The sequence below is a fragment of the Metarhizium acridum genome, assembly GCF_019434415.1.
Source record: "Metarhizium acridum strain ARSEF 324 chromosome Unknown scaffold_574, whole genome shotgun sequence".
NCBI lineage: Eukaryota > Fungi > Ascomycota > Sordariomycetes > Hypocreales > Clavicipitaceae > Metarhizium > Metarhizium acridum.
In genome coordinates, this window is record NW_027094044.1 from 1,405,385 (window position 1) to 1,422,196 (window position 16,812).

Here is a 16,812-nt window from a genome sequence, read left to right on the forward strand (position 1 = left end):
ACATCTGGACCCACTTGCCAGTCGACCTCGACCCGTAGACGCTTTACTTCGTCCCCACGCGCCACAAATCACCGCGCGTCTGCCAATTAGATGACGTCGAATCAGGAGCTTTTAATGAAGCTCTTCTCCCGCAGCGCCTCAGAACCTATGACTAGCATCATCAGTCCCTCCTTGCCACTCTTCTCACTCTCTTTGCGCAATGCTGTGCTGTGTTCCGTCACATCACAACGCTGACTTCCTCTACATTCTCTCATTAACAGGCAAATAGCCATGAGCTTCACCTAAATTTTTTTCAATCATCCGACCACTTACCTAGGCATCACTCCATCCCACTTTCTGCTTAACAACATCATGCCTGTTCAGACGACCATTGCCAAGGTGACTTCGGTCGCCTTGAGAATATCCGCCATATTATTCTTCAGATTTGTGCGTCTCGTCCTAAAGTCATCATCGACATTTGGCTAACAAGATTGGATAGTTCCCAGTATGAAATGATGCTTGAAGCCCATTTGTGACAACTCTGACAGCTCCCAGGCCCACTTTCCCTCCATTACCTTTGCGCTTTTTGTAATCTACATTCCCGCTTATTTCGCTAGCTATAGAACTGGTCCGGCTCTTGAAATCGTTGATGATGAAGTCGACGTTACTGTGAAGCAGACAACGATTACATCAGAAACACCCTTGCTCTCCGAAACTGGCCAACCGCCGGAACCAGAGGTAGCCCAGGAAGTCGAGGTTCAGGAGACAATCGTACTCGGCGAGAAAAGAGAACCGCCCTGGAAGGTGCTGCTTTACGGACACCCCAGTGCTACTCAACCAAAATTGTCTATTATCACCCTTCTCATCAACGTTGTTCTTGCGCTATTGACTGCTGATGCACTATTCCGCGCCCGTTGGTATTACTCTTCTGAAGACCTCTCGTTCGTTCGTCTGGGATACGTTTCGCCCAGTGAAGCCAACTTCCTCATCCGCGAGCCAGACCAAGCCAAGCTGCCTGTCACCTTGCAAATACGAGCCAAGACATCCGAGACATCTGTCGATGCGCCAGCCTGGTCTAATGCCGCCGACATACAGCTCACAACCAATGAAACCGACTTCACACAGGCTATTACTGTCTCTTTGACGTACTCTGAGCAACGATGGTATGATTGGAGAACGTCAAACAACCATTCCGGCGAATTCCTCAGCCCTCCTAAGCCCGGAAGCATGCCGACGGTCAATAATGGGAAGTTCACATTTCTCTCAACTTCCTGCATTCTCCCCCGTTTCCCTTACAACCCAATGGACCATGCATTAGCTATTCCTGGACTCCGTCATCTAGCCAGGAAGCTTCCCGACTTAGGTGCCCAATTCATGCTCTTTTTAGGTGACTTCATCTACGTGGATGTTCCGGAACGCTTCGGCAAGTCAGCCGAGGAATATCGTATGCAATACCGACAAGTCTACGCATCCCCTGACTGGGCACCTGTCGCGCAAAACTTGAGCTGGATTCATGTACTTGATGACCACGAAATCTCCAACGACTGGTCCTCCAACACTACCGGAATTTACAGCGCTGCCGTTGGCCCGTGGCACACCTACCAAGCCAGCGTTAACCCTCCAAAAGCTGTTCAGGCCGGTACTAAAAGCACACGTCGTCAGGATGCCACTTGGTACGAGTTCGTCCAAGGGCCCGTCAGTTTCTTCATGCTAGACACCAGAAGCTACCGCTCCAGCAACAACGCTCCATTCGAAGAAGAGAGTAAAACCATGCTCGGCCAAGATCAGTTGGCGGACTTTTTGGCCTGGTTGGACCGTCCGGAACCCGAGGGAGTCAAGTGGAAGTTTGTGGCTTCGTCCGTCCCGTTCACCAAGAATTGGCCAGTGAATGTCAAGGACACTTGGGGCGGCTTTCTGTTTGAACGGCGGAAGATTCTCGAAGCCATGTGGGATGCTGGGGCTCGCGGTACATCTGTCGTAATTCTCTCTGGAGACCGTCATGAATTTGCCGCGACCAAATTCCCACCGCCTCCCGAGTCGAAATGGCCCGAATCGGCTGCGGCGCACGAATTCTCCACGAGTCCTCTGAATCAATTTGCGTCACCATTTCCAACATATAAGCAAGTTGATAGCGAGGATGTCAAGTTGCAGTAAGTTATCTGATTCTACTTGGTGCGCATCGTGCTAATAGAAGGTAGCTATATCCCTTCCGGAAGTTCCAAATTTGGCTCGTTTACAATTGAAAATATCAATGGCCAGAGCGTATTGCAATATACCTTATATATTGATGGTGAGGAGCGGTGGACCACTCAGCTCTCCGCGCCCATAGTTGAAGAAGCTGCAAAGACGAGCGGTTCGTTCTGGGACCGGTTCAAGTTCGTTTAATGGCTCGGTCTAATTCCACTTTTCTGGCGTTGGTTACGGAGCGTTAACAGAGGTGGTGTGACTTATATTGCTGCTTGATACCCTCGGCTGGCCGCTTGTTAGTTCAATAGAATGGCAAATTTCCAGGCTGTTTGACGTGTAATTTGTACTGATGCCTTTATTCATCCAGAGTCTCCCAGCAGTCAGGTCAACATTTAGCATTGTGCCATTGCAACTAGTGCCGAGAGACATGAACAATGGCCTCTGCCAATTTGATGTTCGGACGTCCGAAACTACCGCAGAGTTTGGACCTGCCGACTGGGTTAAGTTGGTAACTGGGCGTAATGCTCAGTAACTACCTAGTCGTCACTGCAGCTTGCATAGTTCAATATCGCATTCCTTTTTCCGTCCGCTGCCACATTCTTATTTGCAAGAATTAATTACGATGTGCATTCCACACCCATCATGCCGTTCCAAATGAAACTTTCTAGTCATAGTCGCCGACAACCATGCATGCCACATTTCCACAGTCGTCCAAAGCCGCTAAACTTGGCTTTCGTCTAGCGAACGACTCTCTGCCCCACGTTGAACTGGCCCTCGCCACACCGCCTGCCCAGAGCCCCTCCCATCCAGAAAAATTACCCGGCAGAATCCCAACTTTTCTTCAAGCTTGCTTCATCTAATACACGGTTCTCGCCAACCCGACACGCAATACTGTACACGATTACACAATGGGAGGTCCAAAGAAACGCGCATTTGACGCCAAGAACCAGCGTCCATCCAAGAAACAAAAACGACAACAAACACAACAATATGACAGCGGCTCGGGCGGCGACGGCGACGAGGACCAGGATTTTGATGCAGTGAACTTGCTCGACTCAGATGATGATATTCACAATGCAACCGTTGACGATGCGGCTAAGTCAGATGACGCCGACTCGTCAAGTTCTGAAGACGAGCAACCCAAAGTCAAGAAAGCGAAGAAGTCCCCAAAACCCGCCAAGACGGCGCACAAAGACGGCGCCGAGTCTGCCGAGGAGGAAAATGAAGACGACGACAACGATGACGACGAAGAATCAGGCGTTGATGAATATGACCTTGACTCGGACAATGCCACAAGCCGCCGCAAATCAAAGCGCAATGACCCCAGCGCCTTCGCCACATCCATCTCCAAAATTCTTTCCACAAAATTGTCATCGTCAAAACGCTCCGACCCTGTCCTCTCGAGAAGCGCGGCCGCACACGAAGCCTCGAAAGCAGCCGTCGACAGCGCCTTAGAAGCTAGGGCAAAGCGACACCTGCGTGACCAAAAGAAGAAGGCTTTAGAAAAGGGCCGCGTCAAGGATGTCCTCGTAGCCAGCCGGGACGACACCACCGGCGAGGTTGAGTCGTCAACAGCGGAGATTCTAGAGGCGGAGCGGAAGCTGCGCAAGGTTGCACAAAGAGGTGTGGTTAAGCTATTTAATGCCGTAAGAGCTGCGCAAGTCAAGGCCGCAGAGGCGGAGAAGGACGCGAGGAAGCAGGGCGTCATAGGTATTAATAACCGCAAGGAAAAGGTGAACGAGATGAGTAAGAAGGGATTTTTGGATCTTATTAGCTCCGGGGGCGGAGGTTTGAAAAAGGGCGCTTTGGAGGAGGCTTAAGTGTGTCGGTTTGTTTCCTCGTGGGTTCAGACGAACCTTAGGAAGTAATAAACAGGCGCTGGTTCGTGATTCTTGTTTGGTAAGAGGAGTTAAGCAGGTATATGTAGTACTTTTTTAATCGCCTGAAAATGCAGTCAACGATACCCTCCAGTATGTCCCCCCGCGTTCTTCGACTCTGGACGGTGGGAAATCGTCCTTCTATCCACACATATTGTACAAGGTGTTTTAAAAGGGGTATGTCCCAGCAGCTACTGTTACATTGTCATGGTCTCATTGGAAATCGCTGGCCTGTAGATTCCGCGTCATCGACGGCAGCTTGACAACTAATCCGTCCAGCTCCTTTGTCATCTTCACCTGACAGCCCAGTCGGCTCGTTTCGGTCAGGCCGAATGCCAGATCCAGCATGTCGTTTTCGTCATCCTCCGGCTCGGGCATCTTATCGTAAAACTCCTCGTTGGTGACAATGACGTGGCACGTTGAGCAGGCACATGAGCCGCCGCATGCACCCTCCATTTCGAGATCGTTGGCTTGAGCGATATCTAGAAGGTTGTCGCCTTCGGAGACTGCGAACTTGTGTTCCTCGCCATCTTTTTCAACAAAGGTAACGTAAAGTCTAGGATAATCAGTAGTTTGTTCAATTTTTTCATGATATTGTTATCGCTTGTGGGTATGGCTGCACTCACTCTTCACCAGGCTTCGGGGGGTCAATATGGCCGTGGCGGGTTGGTGTGGTGGCTGAGAATGATCGATGCGCGGACACGGACAAAGGGATTACTCGGGGCGCACTCCGACTCTGTGTTGAGAATTTCGATGTGAAGGATACCATTCGAATCGCGCGTGCTTTTCGCACTCGTCGACAGGCCGTGGCAGGCACCGTCACAAGACGACATGCGAGCGTCCTTGCAGCCGATGACATTTTTTTCTTGGCGATGTGACTGGTATGGGCCCCGGAGATGCGTCCCCAAGTTGCTCAAGGTATCGTCTCTCGTCGCTTGTTGGATCGCAAAAAGCCAGTGCACTATAAATCGACTCTCGTAGTCCCAATTGACCCTCAGTGCATGGTGCAGGGCGACGCGAAATACGGATGTCGTCGGAGGATGGCCACGCAGGATCGAAATCAAAAGCGCTCGCAGTTCCGAGCAAGGAAAAACGGCTTGCAAATGCAGCTCCGATCAGTGGCGCGTTGTCGAAGCGCTGTGGCCATTTGGACAGGGAAGTCGCAGGTCCATCCAGCGCCGACTCGCACCCGGGAAATCCATTCGCCGTCAGCCGCCGCGGTCCCTATTATCTCCGAGCTCCCAGATGATGATTTCATTCCTCGTCGCAGCTACAGCAAGCTTCCAACGCCACGGGACATCCGGCACCTTTCAACGGGCGCATTCCAAATGATTCTTCTCCCTCAACACCAACCATGACCACGCAGAGAGACGGCGTGAATCCGCTACGGCCCTACTATAGGGCGCCTGTCATAGGCGAGACGGCGGATCCCGCGTCGCCATCAAGCGCAATCCCCTTCGCTGTGGGCAATACGACGGGGACTGCCCGCTACGCGTCCAAGGCGCGCGATGTACTTGCCGATATCGATTACAAGGACTATTTGAACGACTCGTCGCCGTCGGTGATACAGAATGCCAAGGAGCTGGTAGAAGAGCTGATATGGAAGTACACGTCCGTGTTGATGGCCCAGCCTTTCGAGGTGGCAAAGACTATTTTGCAAGCTCGTGATCAGGATGAGAATGCTGTCTGGGCAACTACAGAGCCAGGGGGGTTGAAGAGGCAAAGTTCTAGCCAGGCGGGCTCATTATACGACGTGAGAATGGACTCCGCCCACAGACTCTCAAGTGCATGGCTGACCTGCACAGTATAATGACTCCGACTCCGAAGGTGATGAGGCCGCGTTTTTCACCTCTAATACGCCCGGCACGCCCACCCCTTCGTACAACAGGAGCTTAGGCAGTCGTCGTGCCCAATCGCCGCTGCAGTCACAGGGCCCCAAGCGGCCTATGATTCCCGAGCATTACATTACTATCCGTAGACCAGACTCGATTCTTGACGTCATCGGGCAACTTTGGCAAAAAGATGGCGCGTGGGGTGTTTGGAAGGGCTCAAATGCCACTTTTCTGTATACTGTGCTTCAATCTTTGCTTGAAAACTGGTCGAGAAGCTTTCTCAGCGCCATTTTCAACGTTCCCGATCTGGGTGTCAAGGAAGATATCGATCGGCTGATTGACATTGCGTCACCATACCCTTGGGCCTCGCTGTTTGTAGCTGCTACTGCTGCGGTTGCGACTGGCGTGCTCTTGTCTCCACTGGATATCATCCGCACAAGGTTGGTCTTCGACAAATTTTTATATATCGAGACGCCGCTTACCATGACAGACTCATCATGAGCCCAATTTCCAAGGGACAGCGCCGAACACTTGCTAACCTTCGAGCTCTCCCTTCCTACCTTTGCCCGTCGGCAATTGCAATCCCGACTGTTCTGAACTCTCTCATACACCCCCTCCTAACACTGTCGACGCCACTGGTGCTCCGAACCCGCTTCCTGATTGACAGTCAGGTATCACCAATGACTTTCTCTGTGGCCAAATTCTTTGCTTCTTCAGCTGCTATTCTTATCAAATTGCCTATTGAAACTACACTGCGGCGCGGCCAGATGGCCGTTCTCTCTAGCCCAGATTATATCAAAGCTCTTGGAGGTACAGAACAGAAGCTCGACACCATCGTGCCTATTGGCCGATATAACGGCACCATTGGTACTATGTACCACATCGCTTCAGAAGAGGGCACTCGCGAGAACCCGGCCATATCCAACCCTGCCGCTAAGAAGGGAAAAGCCAAGACCAAGTCTTTCCAACCTGCCCGCATCAAGGGACAAGGCCTGGAAGGTCTCTGGCGAGGCTGGAAAGTGAACTGGTGGGGACTTGTTGGTCTCTGGACAGCAAACGTGGTGGGTAACGGCGGCGAGGGCGAATTCTAGACTTCCAATGTATTATCTTTATGCGCCTAGAAGCGCAGCATTTTCAGGCATGGCGTTGCGCGTTGCGTGTTGCGGGCGATGAATCTCCTCTACGACTTTTTGACGGGCCTCTATGATATCCACATCCATTTAGTTCAATGTACAAAAGCAATAATGTGTATTACCAATACTCGCTCGGCTGGCTGACTCGACAGAATTGTGAACCTTGCCTTGTCAGAAAGCAATGCCTGTTATATGAGGAAATTAGTGATACGAGAAATCGGACCGGCAGACCTTGGCATTGTAGAAACGACAAGGGGTGTGTGCATCCTTTTGGTTGGTTTGTGAGAGTCAGGTGAAGTGATGTTGTACTGGCTCTTACAATCCCAGCACCACTTGGTGAGAGTGTAATTAGTCACTGCATGTGCTGCCACGGCTTTTCCTCGAGTGACTTAGGTGGCTACCTACTAGGTACCTAGGTAGTTTCAGCGCATCAGGTCGAGTCCATGTGCGTTTTCACTGTGCGCACATGAAGATAAGGGCTTCGCATCGATATGCTTGTTAATGGTAGCACTTGAGAGAAAGAGGCTTATGATTTCTTCAAAGATTGTGGCTTATACGCGAGGGGCTTGTAGCTTGCCCTCAACATTGAATACCTTTGGGTCTGTGGTATGAGTGAGGGTCGTGGCGCTTATTCAAGTTGATGATCTGTGTGCCTTGCTCAACCTACTCTCAACCTACTAGGCACACAACCAGGATAGGTATTACTAGGTATTATTGTACTTAGGCAGTAGTATGACCATTTGGTTTTAAAAATTTCTACTAAGAATAAAGAAGCCGTGAGATAACGAAGAGGACGCCATATTTTCTAGTTTTCCACCATGAAAACCATGGGATGATTTATTAGTGGTGGTTTTGGTCCACGTCAAACTTTGGAGTTGTTCCCGGGTAGGTCCTCAGACCCTGGGCCACATCGCTGTTGACCCGTCCGTCACGTGGACTGGCGTTCTGTCTTTAGTCAGATGCTAATCGAAACGAAAGGACGTGAGCGAATCAGTTCATCTTGCTGCACAGCAATTTCAACAGGGCAGCAACTGCGTGTCTGCTTATTGCAGATGCACGGAAAAAAGCGCTGACCAAGGTCTGTGAGCGAGATGCGTATTCGCGTATATAGACCCTGATCTACCGCGACCGAACAAAAAATATGGCAACCTCTGCTGAGAAGCCTACCAAAACTGGGGATGCTATTGCAAGTCATTTGGCGCCACGAAAATTCAAAGCATCTGATCTTCCGCTGTCTTCGGCAACGCGAGCTGCAATAGAGTCTCTGAAACACAGTTTCAAGAAGGGCGGTGCCTACGACTCCATCCGAAAGCAAGTCTGGGATAAATTCGGAGCCAGTGTATGACCTACTACGAGCCTAGCTAGAGTGCTGGAAGACATGCTCACATAATTTACAGGATTGCGAGGCCATAGTCAAACAGGCGATCCTCGAGGTAGCGGAGAAGGAGGTCGACCGCAATCCGCAGCAACTCCTAACCCTTGATCCACGAAAGGCGAGCGCCCTGATCGATGGTGCGCTGGAACGATCTGGTGTCTACCAAAAGGCTGAAGGCATCATTGCTAAACTGATCGACGTCGACGCCATCGAGGAGCGCATTCGCGAGATTCGACGAGCTGAGATTGGCGAAGAGGCTGCCGAGGCAGAGCGCATCCGTGGCGCAAAAACCGACGAAGAGTACGCTGCGGATACAGTGGCACGGCAGGCAGAACGTGAACGAGTGCGTGAAGAATTGCGCCTCAAAGAGGCCGCCATTGAAGAAGAGAAGCGCCGCATTAAGCAGGAGGAACAGAAGAAGGAGGAGCGGGAACGGGCACAAGCTGAACTCAAGCGCCAGGCAGAAAGAGACGAGCGCCGCAGAAAGCGAGAAGAGGAACGAGCCGAGAGAGAACGGCTTCGAGATTTGGAGCGAGAAAAGAGGCACAAGGAGCGTGAGCTTCGTGAGAAGGAGAGAGAGCAACGAGATCGCGAGCGCTCTGGGGATCGATCCCGGCACCGATCCCGAAACCGGTCAAGAGACCGATCCAGAGACAGATCCAGAGACCGATCCAGAGACCGTTCCAGAGACCGTTCCAGGGATCAAGATAGGGACAAGGACAGAGGACGGGATCGGTCGAGGGATCGCCGGCGCGATAGGTCCAAGACCAAAGAAACAGCACCAGATCAAAAGATGTCCAAGGAAGACAACGAAAGGCTGGAACAGGAGGCGCTAGCAGACCTTTTACGGGAAAGCTCCCGATCTGACCACGCAAAGCCTGAGCTTGAAGTTGATGCCGCGCTAGCACCGCCCCCTCGAAAGAGCGCCCCTGCATCCGCAATCAATCCCATAAAGCGCGACGCTCGCAAGACCAGTGAAAATGGTTCTAGAAGCGAGAGACGAGACTCTCGAACAGCTGGAGATTCAAAGTTGACCAGTTCACGTGACGAAAAGAGATCAAGCCGCAGCGCGTCTCGGGCTGGGGACAGGGATCGTGAGAAGCACAGGGAGAAGAGTCGTCAGCGTGAGGATAGTCGCCGACGGGACAGACGTTCCCAATCCCCCAGGCGAGAAAGAAGCCGATCTCGTGACCGGGACAGGCGCGAGAGAAGTCGATCAAAACTGCGACGGGATAGGACCCGGTCTCGGCCGAGGAGAGACGAGCGTCGTGAGCGAAGTCGCTCACGGGACCGTGCCGATCGGCGTAGGAGTCGGTCGCGACGAAGAGAACGCACCCGATCCCCCGCACGATCTGAACGACGTGAGCGGAGTCGGTCCCGCACAAGGACAGACCGTAGGGACCGAAGCCGTGAGCGAGACCGATCCCGCACGCCAGTCCGCACAGAAAGGCGCAGGAGTCGGTCTCGAAGACGCGAGCGGAGTCGGTCAAGGGACAGTCGCCGCGGCGTAGCAGATCGATACGATCACTATGATCCTCGGGCGTCAGCCCGCTCTCCGCGACGGCGCAGCGGGGAGCGAGCTCGTGACAGGGACAGGGACCGCGATAGAGACGCGGACCGGGACAAACCCCGAGACCGTGATCGTGACAGAAGGAGCCGCTCCCGCTCCCGCCCCGGCACATCTGTCGTCCGCACAGCCTCCGCCGCCCGCGAAGAACACGAAGAGTGGAAACTAGAAGAGGTGCGGAAACGGGAGAAGGAAGCCAAGGCTTACCTGGCGGCTCAGAAGGACGCCAAAGCCAAGGGTCTCCCCATCCCCGGTGTAGACGACAAGAAGACTGGTGAGTGCGCTGCATGCATATGTACCAACCGCAACTCTAACTCTTTTCCCGTTTCAGCCCGTGACGACCGGCGCAGAAGCAGATCGAGGAGCCACAGTCGCGATAGGACCAGATACCGCGACCGCGACCGTGACCGCGACCGCGACCGTGACCACGACCGTGATCGTGGCCGCGATAGGGATAGGGATAGGGATAGGGATAGAGGAAGGGATAGGGACAGAGACAGAGAGAGGAGTCGTGAGCGGGAGCGGGACCGGCGCGACAGAGACCGCGACAGGGACAGAGATAGAGACAGAGACAGAGATAGAGACAGGGACCGCGACAGGGACAGAGACAGAGACAGGGACAGAGACAGAGACAGGGACAGAGATAGGAATAGGGATAGGGATAGGGATAGGGATAGGGATAGGGATAGGGACAGGGACGATAGACGCAGACGAGATCGCAGTCTCTCTCCTCGACGAGAACGGAGGCGCAGCCGCTCGACTAGTCGGCGTCGACGAAGCAGGAGCCGCTGATCGGAGGATGTATTAATGACCATGATACCCGGGCATGTACGAGGGACCCCGTGTGCTCAGTTGCACATGACGGCGCCCAATCAGCTCTGTAGACTACGCATACTTAGTACTTTAGGAAGACACCACACAGCCAGGGCGAGTTTGTTTTGTATTCATTGCTTTTTGGGGGAACGCTAAAAATGGCTACACTTCTATTATATTATATAATGGGTTCTTTATTACAAATACGTGATTTTATTCAGTGCCAAACCAAGCCGGCAACTTCAGCGCCTTGGTCGAAGGGTCGTAGTGTTGCAGCGCGGCAACAAAAACAAACAAGCCGCCAAAGATGAAGAAGGAGACGAGGACACACCTCCTCGAGGCGGACGATCCCGAGCTTCGGGACGCCGCAGCCGTTGCCCCCCACACACCGGATGCCCATGCTGCAGAGGATTGAAACAGCTTCGACAGCTGTTCGTAGCCGAGGGAGTAGTACGTCAAGCCGGCGAGGGCAATGGCATAGCCAATGGTTTGCATGAAGCTGATCTTGGTGTGCCAGATGACAATGGACACGAGGATGAGGAGGATGTTTTTGAAGATGCCGGTGAGGGTCATGACTAGACCCGATGTACGTCCAATCTGAAGTCGTTAGCTTATTTGAGATATTACTCCCTTTATGTTATGTAAAGTGGAGTGTGAAGGCAACATACCAGGAAGACGCTGGTGACGTTGAGCAAAAATGCAATGGACGCGTTGAGGAACAACATGCCCACGCCGACCTTGGATACGGCAGCCCAAGTGAAGGTGGGGAGCTCGCTTGGCATCGCGACGAGGAAGTTCATGACGGCGCAGACTGGAGCAAAATAGTAGAGTCCGACAAGGGGGTCCATCTTCATGCCATCGCCACTAAGTAAGACTTGGATCATGATGATACGGATAGCCTCAAAGACAATACCGCCCATTTGGTACATGAAGCCGATCAAGGAGAAATGAATCTCTCCCACGGAAGCCAGAGCCACACCGGCAACAATCCATAGGACGTTTAGGAAGGATGCCAGGTTGGGTTCGGCAACGCGCCATGCCCACGAGGTGAAGAGGACTGCGACGGGCGCAGCGGCCTTGAGCATCTGAATAAAGGGGACAGAGAGGTAGAGGTAGACGACATTGGAGCAGACGAGGGAGCCGGAGTAAAAGATACCAATGGGAAGGATTGTTCGAGCATAGAGGCGAGGAGTCAGGGGCAGCTTCTTGCGGGAGTCGAGGAGCGTCGTGGTTCGAGCGAGGACTTGGGTAGCAATGGTAGCAAAAACCAGATGCCAACATGTGAGAAGAATTGCTGTCGTCGCGGTCAGTTTTGTTGTCTGGCATGTATATAGGTTTTTTTTCTTTTCTTTTTTTTTTTTTTTTTTTTTTTTGGATGTGTCACGGGGCCTCTGCTCGAGCACCGAACTTACGGAAGCCTGGGACTTTGGTTAGCAGTCTGGTTCCAAGAGTAGCAGGATTATCATCAAGGAGTACTCACGAAATCCCTGCGTGTCTATTAACCACTTGTTGAACAAAATGGTAAGGTTGGAAATGAAAATCCATAATCTACATTGGCGAGCTGCAGGTTAGCGGCCTTCCCCAAACAGAGCAGACAATGATAGCCATCTAGGGTCGCGGGCATGTCGATCCGGGATCACCGCTTGTTTGAAGCCGCAAATTTATAAAAAAAAAAAACGTACGAAATATACACGGCAGTGTGTAGCGTCTTCTTGAGAGGTGGCTCTATCTTTTCGGCGGCGAGGCGAGGAGGAATGTCGTCGTCCATCTCAAAGGACGACTTGGGCGGGCTCAAGGCCGACATTGTGGTGGTCGGGGTGCTGGCGCTCGAAGAGTAGGAAGAGGAGGACATTGCCAGTCGGCGGGGCGACATGGAACGGCAGCGAGCGATGGCAACTTGGCCGGCCATGCGAGGACGCTCAACTCGTTATGAATTGTTGTTTGCCGTGCGTGCGCGGGACGCACACATGTAGGTAGCAGAGAGTAGGCGGACAGCAAATTCGGCCCAGAGTGCCTAGCTGCAGAGGAAGGACGACGATGCCGGCTGCCGACGAGACACGAGACACGAGACACGAGACGACCAGTGGATGGCGTGGATGGTGTTGAAGGCAATGATTGAAAGCGGGCTTCTTGTCGCCGTGTCAGGAGAAGATTGAATGCAAAGTTTGGGTCAAAGCGTGGCGCCGACAGCTGCGACCGACAGCGTCGAGGGCGCTGGCGTCGGGCTGAAGAAGATGGCGCACTTCAATGTCAGAGTAGATGCAATGTTGCACAAGCTTTGCTGGACGCGACTATTGAAACCGCCGACTGCTATTATCGCACCTTGATAAGGAACATTGAACTTGGACGGGGCCCCTTTTCAGCATCTACGGCGTAATTGTGCTGTCCGGAGCGACAGACGAACCGCGACGAACTTGAGATTGAATCGAGTCCGAGTCATAAGTTCCCAAGTTGGTACTCGGCTCCACCAAGTGACAGGCAATCCCCCGACGAGACGAACTGGGTTTAATCGTGCCTGCCCGCCCCGCCCTGCCCTACATACTACATACCTAGGCACGCGGGTTGCAAAAAAGGCCGCACACCTGTGTGTGTGGTTGTGGGTGCGAGGTGTGCGGCCTTTTTTGCAACCCGCGTGCTAGGTAAGTTCCTAGATGTAGGCCTGGGCTCAGTGGGCTGTTACCAGTGACCACCCAAGATACCTGGGGGCGCATTCCGGCTTCGTCGAGCGTCTGTCCGTGGCTGCATCTCGCACCAGCCATCACAGCCAACCACCAGCGCCAGCAACAAACTTTTGTTGGCTTGGGGTCCGTTCCGATTCTCATCACCTCGCCTCCATGAAGCATTTGATACCGCGAAGCCGCCATATTCACAGGAATCTGCCATTGCCGGTCGATGGAGCCGCGTCTCCCAAGTCGCAGCCCACGTGGTGGTTGTGAATGGCTGTCAGTCCAAGAGAGATCGCTGCCCCAGAAATCATCTGGCCATCGGGTGTTTTGTGCTACGAGGGCCGCACCATTCGCCCGTCACCTGAAATCTCGTGTTGGAGAGCCTAGTCAGGGGGGAAACCGCTCCATGTCTGGTCTTGACTAGTCAGGCCCGACACCTCTCTCCAACCCCCTCCTGTCTGCGGTATACACATGTTTAGCCTTACGAGTCTGTGTCGTCTTCATCACAATGTCCGCGAGTCGTGTGCCAAGAGATAAGCTTGATAAACCTTGACAGTGCCATGTCATGAGTAGTCATGATTGGGTCCGCTGCATTCTGTCTAATTTACCTACATACCTAGGTATGTACGGAGTAGTGGTATGCTGCGCCAATCCCTTCTTTCTCAACCTCCCCTCACCACTACGTCAAACAATAAACGACGCTCACCCGAGACACCTCACCTCCATGTCGCCTAGTATAATATACAGTAACACCGCGCAATTCGAGTGAATGAAATGAATGCCATTTGAACTCCATCGCTATGCAATTCCCTAACATGAGCGGCTTCCTCCATTGATGAGTGATGTAGAACCAGAAACCAACTCTCGCTATTCCCTAATCTCACTCCTTGACCCTGTTCTTCCTGTAAGCTTCGTCCTCGTCAAGCGTCTAGTTAGACATGCCTGATCTTATAGACTCAGTCATCGTCGGTTCATCCATCGTGTCCGCGCTGGTGTTGATACTCTCCGGCGTTAATGTACCGCTTGCTGGGCTCGGGATAAAGCGCAGTTCTGAAGCTGCTCTTTCTTCAACACTTTCTTCAATAACAGGCAGTACTTGCGCTTCGCTGATGCTTTTATGATTCTCAATATCAGCTCTGTTCGCCGTCTCGAGAGACTCCGAGATTGGTGTTGAGACTCCCTGAGCGTCCTCCATTTTGTCCGTTTCGCTTTGCAGAATCATACTAGGATCCACGCATTCATAAAATAACATAAAGACACCCGGCGACAGGGACATGATGACGTCTTCGTCGACTTTGCTCACATTATGGTCGCTCAGCCGCCACCAGCCCGAATTATGTCGATGAGGTGGTGTCGAGCCCTTCTTTTGATCAGCATCGCCAACCGCTTTATCCCGGTCATGAGTGTCGTGAACATCAGCGGAGGACGAGTCTTTGTCTTGGGAGAGCTCCGAATCAGGATACTTTCTATAACAGATATAGTGGCCGTTCTCATGACGTCCGTAATGCGTCACCGCAGCTCGCAATTCGTATATGGGTCCGGTCAACCTGGACGGGCTCAAATCTCCAGCGATCATGGATGATTTGGGGTCCAACAACCACTGTTCCTCGCTGGATTCGTCATGACTGGCTAGCTTTTCCTCGACATCTTCTGCGCTACCCAAGCACCACGGTCCTAAATCCAGCGTCAGTGGAAAGGAAACGGGTGCTGAGTTTTTGATCATGTCAAACGTTCGTGGATCAAACACGGATCGGTTGACATGAATTGCTAGGCTTTGCGGCGGACGCGCAATGACTATTTGCTTCGTCTTGGTCGTGGTGACTTTTCCCTGGGCCGAAATTTTGCACTTTTCGGTAACCGTCTTATCGTCGAAATCATCTTCCTCTAGAGCTAGCTCAACTGCCTCGAGCCTGCGAAGAGGCTCCTCCATTTGCTCCGAAGTGGAACCATTTTCCTTCAGTTTCTCAATCAGTTTACTAAGGAGCCTCTGCGCTTTAAGCAGGGTACACTTGGGGCATTCGACTCCCTCAATCGCCTCGACTTTGCTATATGAATCAAGTCTCTCATAGAGGTCATGTTGATTTTTATCCACGCCCAGGCTGAGGGTCAGACAGTTGAATGGAATCATGGACAAGCCCTCGGAATGACCGCATTGAACGCAGGCCACACGCTGTGCTAATAGCCCCTCTAGTGGGTTTCGCAACGTCTTCTTTGCCGCCAAATCCGAACTCGAAGCAAGGCTTTGGTATCCGCTGTCATCACTGTGCCCGCTTGTGGAAGAGTCGTCCTTGTTGCAGTCCGCTTCTAGCCCTGAATATCGGCGCATGGATTTGACGGCTCTGGCCACGCTTTTGTCAATGTCATCGAGGACTTTCGAAAAGTATTCCTGAGCATCTTGCTGAGTCCAGGTACTCATAGATTTGAGTAAACTAGGAGTCCATATCGTTCTTCCATTATTTGATGTGTCGTTTAAATCGGCAATAAGGGACCGCAGCGTATGGGCTACGTCGTTGGTCGGTCGATGCGTGTCAATAGCTCGTACGCACGTTGAAAGATACTCGGGGAACGAGGGAAGCGACGCGAGCCCCTGCAGGATGCTGTTTTGATAACAAGAATTATCGCGGTTACCCAAACCAGCCGGCCGCTCAGAATCCAACTTCAAGCCCAGAACACAACCTGTGACAGACAAGGCCCTGCTTCTAGCTTGAAAGACTGATTCCATCATGCCGCCTGAGCGGTCCAGACCCATAACCCTCCTCATGACCTCACTTTTGGCGGCATGTGTACCTGGCGGCGATTCTGACATTGAACTCGGGTTCAGCCAGTTGTCGAGTACAACGATTAATGGAGTTGGTACAATAAAAACGACAAAGTCCCACAAATATGTTGTTGTAGTGTAAAAAATGACGTCTAGAGACAGCTCTAAATTGTAGGCCTTGGCCACGCATGCGACCAAGAGCACAACCGCAGTTATGATAATGGTTGGCTCGTTGAAGCGATCCAAGATGCGCTCTTGAGACTGAACGTGGCGATGAGCCCCCACCCGATCGTCATAAAAATTATTGAAATGAGGCTGCCGTGAATTCATGCTGCTAGAAGTTGGTGGTAAGAGCTGTCGGAATCCGACCATGGGAAGGTGCAATGCTCATTGGAGATTCTGCAGCGATTCAAGGGGTTGACATGGCCAGTGGATGTGAAGGGAGATGATAATTGTGCGTCGGCTAAAGCGAGTCGTCTGAGAGATTGGCCATTCGGAATCATATGAAGCAAAGCGACACTAATTTTGCGTTTTAAGAGGTGGGTGACAACGGCTGGACGGAGCTCTCGCAAGTTTGTGTGTCTGGAGTCTGTTCAGAAGCAATCAATGCGCTTATGTCATGCAT

The 16,812-nt window shown here is 52.3% G+C and overlaps 7 protein-coding genes across 7 annotated transcripts; 4 read left to right on the plus strand and 3 right to left on the minus strand.

Annotated features, from left to right (window-relative positions):
• Nucleotides 1-351: 351 nt before the first annotated feature.
• On the plus strand, nucleotides 352-2,364 carry J3458_020833 (uncharacterized protein; the record flags this gene model as incomplete). Its single annotated transcript, XM_066122267.1, has 4 exons — nucleotides 352-426; nucleotides 479-484; nucleotides 535-2,129; nucleotides 2,178-2,364. The coding sequence occupies 4 exons, from the start codon at nucleotides 352-354 to the stop codon at nucleotides 2,362-2,364; spliced, it is 1,863 nt and encodes a 620-aa protein (XP_065972896.1).
• Nucleotides 2,365-3,074: 710 nt separating this feature from the next.
• On the plus strand, nucleotides 3,075-3,986 carry RRP15_3 (pre-60S ribosomal particles component; the record flags this gene model as incomplete). Its single annotated transcript, XM_007817094.2, has 1 exon — nucleotides 3,075-3,986. The coding sequence occupies one exon, from the start codon at nucleotides 3,075-3,077 to the stop codon at nucleotides 3,984-3,986; it is 912 nt and encodes a 303-aa protein (XP_007815285.2).
• Nucleotides 3,987-4,256: 270 nt separating this feature from the next.
• On the minus strand, nucleotides 4,257-4,902 carry YAH1_3 (mitochondrial matrix iron-sulfur protein; the record flags this gene model as incomplete). The annotated part of the gene is made up of 2 exons (XM_007817095.2): nucleotides 4,257-4,599; nucleotides 4,670-4,902. 2 exons carry the CDS (start codon nucleotides 4,900-4,902, stop codon nucleotides 4,257-4,259), a joined length of 576 nt encoding a protein of 191 aa, XP_007815286.2.
• Nucleotides 4,903-5,319: 417 nt separating this feature from the next.
• On the plus strand, nucleotides 5,320-7,772 carry J3458_020836 (uncharacterized protein). Its single transcript, XM_007817096.2, has 3 exons — nucleotides 5,320-5,796; nucleotides 5,849-6,315; nucleotides 6,366-7,772. Exons 1-3 carry the CDS (start codon nucleotides 5,398-5,400, stop codon nucleotides 6,964-6,966), a joined length of 1,467 nt encoding a protein of 488 aa, XP_007815287.2. The 5' UTR covers nucleotides 5,320-5,397; the 3' UTR covers nucleotides 6,967-7,772.
• Nucleotides 7,773-7,882: 110 nt separating this feature from the next.
• Nucleotides 7,883-10,742, plus strand: J3458_020837 (uncharacterized protein; the record flags this gene model as incomplete). Its single annotated transcript, XM_066122268.1, has 3 exons — nucleotides 7,883-8,347; nucleotides 8,406-10,224; nucleotides 10,282-10,742. Exons 1-3 carry the CDS (start codon nucleotides 8,150-8,152, stop codon nucleotides 10,740-10,742), a joined length of 2,478 nt encoding a protein of 825 aa, XP_065972897.1. The 5' UTR covers nucleotides 7,883-8,149.
• A 164-nt stretch (nucleotides 10,743-10,906) lies between these two features.
• Nucleotides 10,907-13,159, minus strand: J3458_020838 (uncharacterized protein). The gene is made up of 5 exons (XM_066122269.1): nucleotides 12,446-13,159; nucleotides 12,244-12,311; nucleotides 12,176-12,181; nucleotides 11,432-12,057; nucleotides 10,907-11,360 (listed from the first exon to the last, which is right to left on the minus strand). The coding sequence occupies exons 1-5, from the start codon at nucleotides 12,670-12,672 to the stop codon at nucleotides 10,977-10,979; spliced, it is 1,311 nt and encodes a 436-aa protein (XP_065972898.1). The 5' UTR covers nucleotides 12,673-13,159; the 3' UTR covers nucleotides 10,907-10,976.
• Nucleotides 13,160-13,588: 429 nt separating this feature from the next.
• UBP1_2 (ubiquitin-specific protease ubp1) lies at nucleotides 13,589-16,755 on the minus strand. The gene has a single exon (XM_007817099.2). It carries the CDS (start codon nucleotides 16,557-16,559, stop codon nucleotides 14,358-14,360), a length of 2,202 nt encoding a protein of 733 aa, XP_007815290.2. The 5' UTR covers nucleotides 16,560-16,755; the 3' UTR covers nucleotides 13,589-14,357.
• Nucleotides 16,756-16,812: the final 57 nt, after the last annotated feature.

Excerpts from the sequence above, each read along its gene's own strand:
- J3458_020836 (XM_007817096.2), top strand. The coding sequence starts at position 5,398 with ATGACCACGCAGAGAGACGGCGTGAATCCGCTACGGCCCTACTATAGG. Across the intron at positions 5,797-5,848 it reads AGGCGGGCTCATTATACGAC|TATAATGACTCCGACTCCGA; the intron begins GTGAGAATGGAC and ends TGACCTGCACAG. Across the intron at positions 6,316-6,365 it reads CTGGATATCATCCGCACAAG|ACTCATCATGAGCCCAATTT; the intron begins GTTGGTCTTCGA and ends TTACCATGACAG.
- J3458_020838 (XM_066122269.1), bottom strand. The coding sequence starts at position 12,672 with ATGGCCGGCCAAGTTGCCATCGCTCGCTGCCGTTCCATGTCGCCCCGC. Across the intron at positions 12,312-12,445 it reads CACACTGCCGTGTATATTTC|ATTATGGATTTTCATTTCCA; the intron begins GTACGTTTTTTT and ends TCGCCAATGTAG. Across the intron at positions 11,361-11,431 it reads ACGTCACCAGCGTCTTCCTG|ATTGGACGTACATCGGGTCT; the intron begins GTATGTTGCCTT and ends TAACGACTTCAG.
- UBP1_2 (XM_007817099.2), bottom strand. The coding sequence starts at position 16,559 with ATGGTCGGATTCCGACAGCTCTTACCACCAACTTCTAGCAGCATGAAT.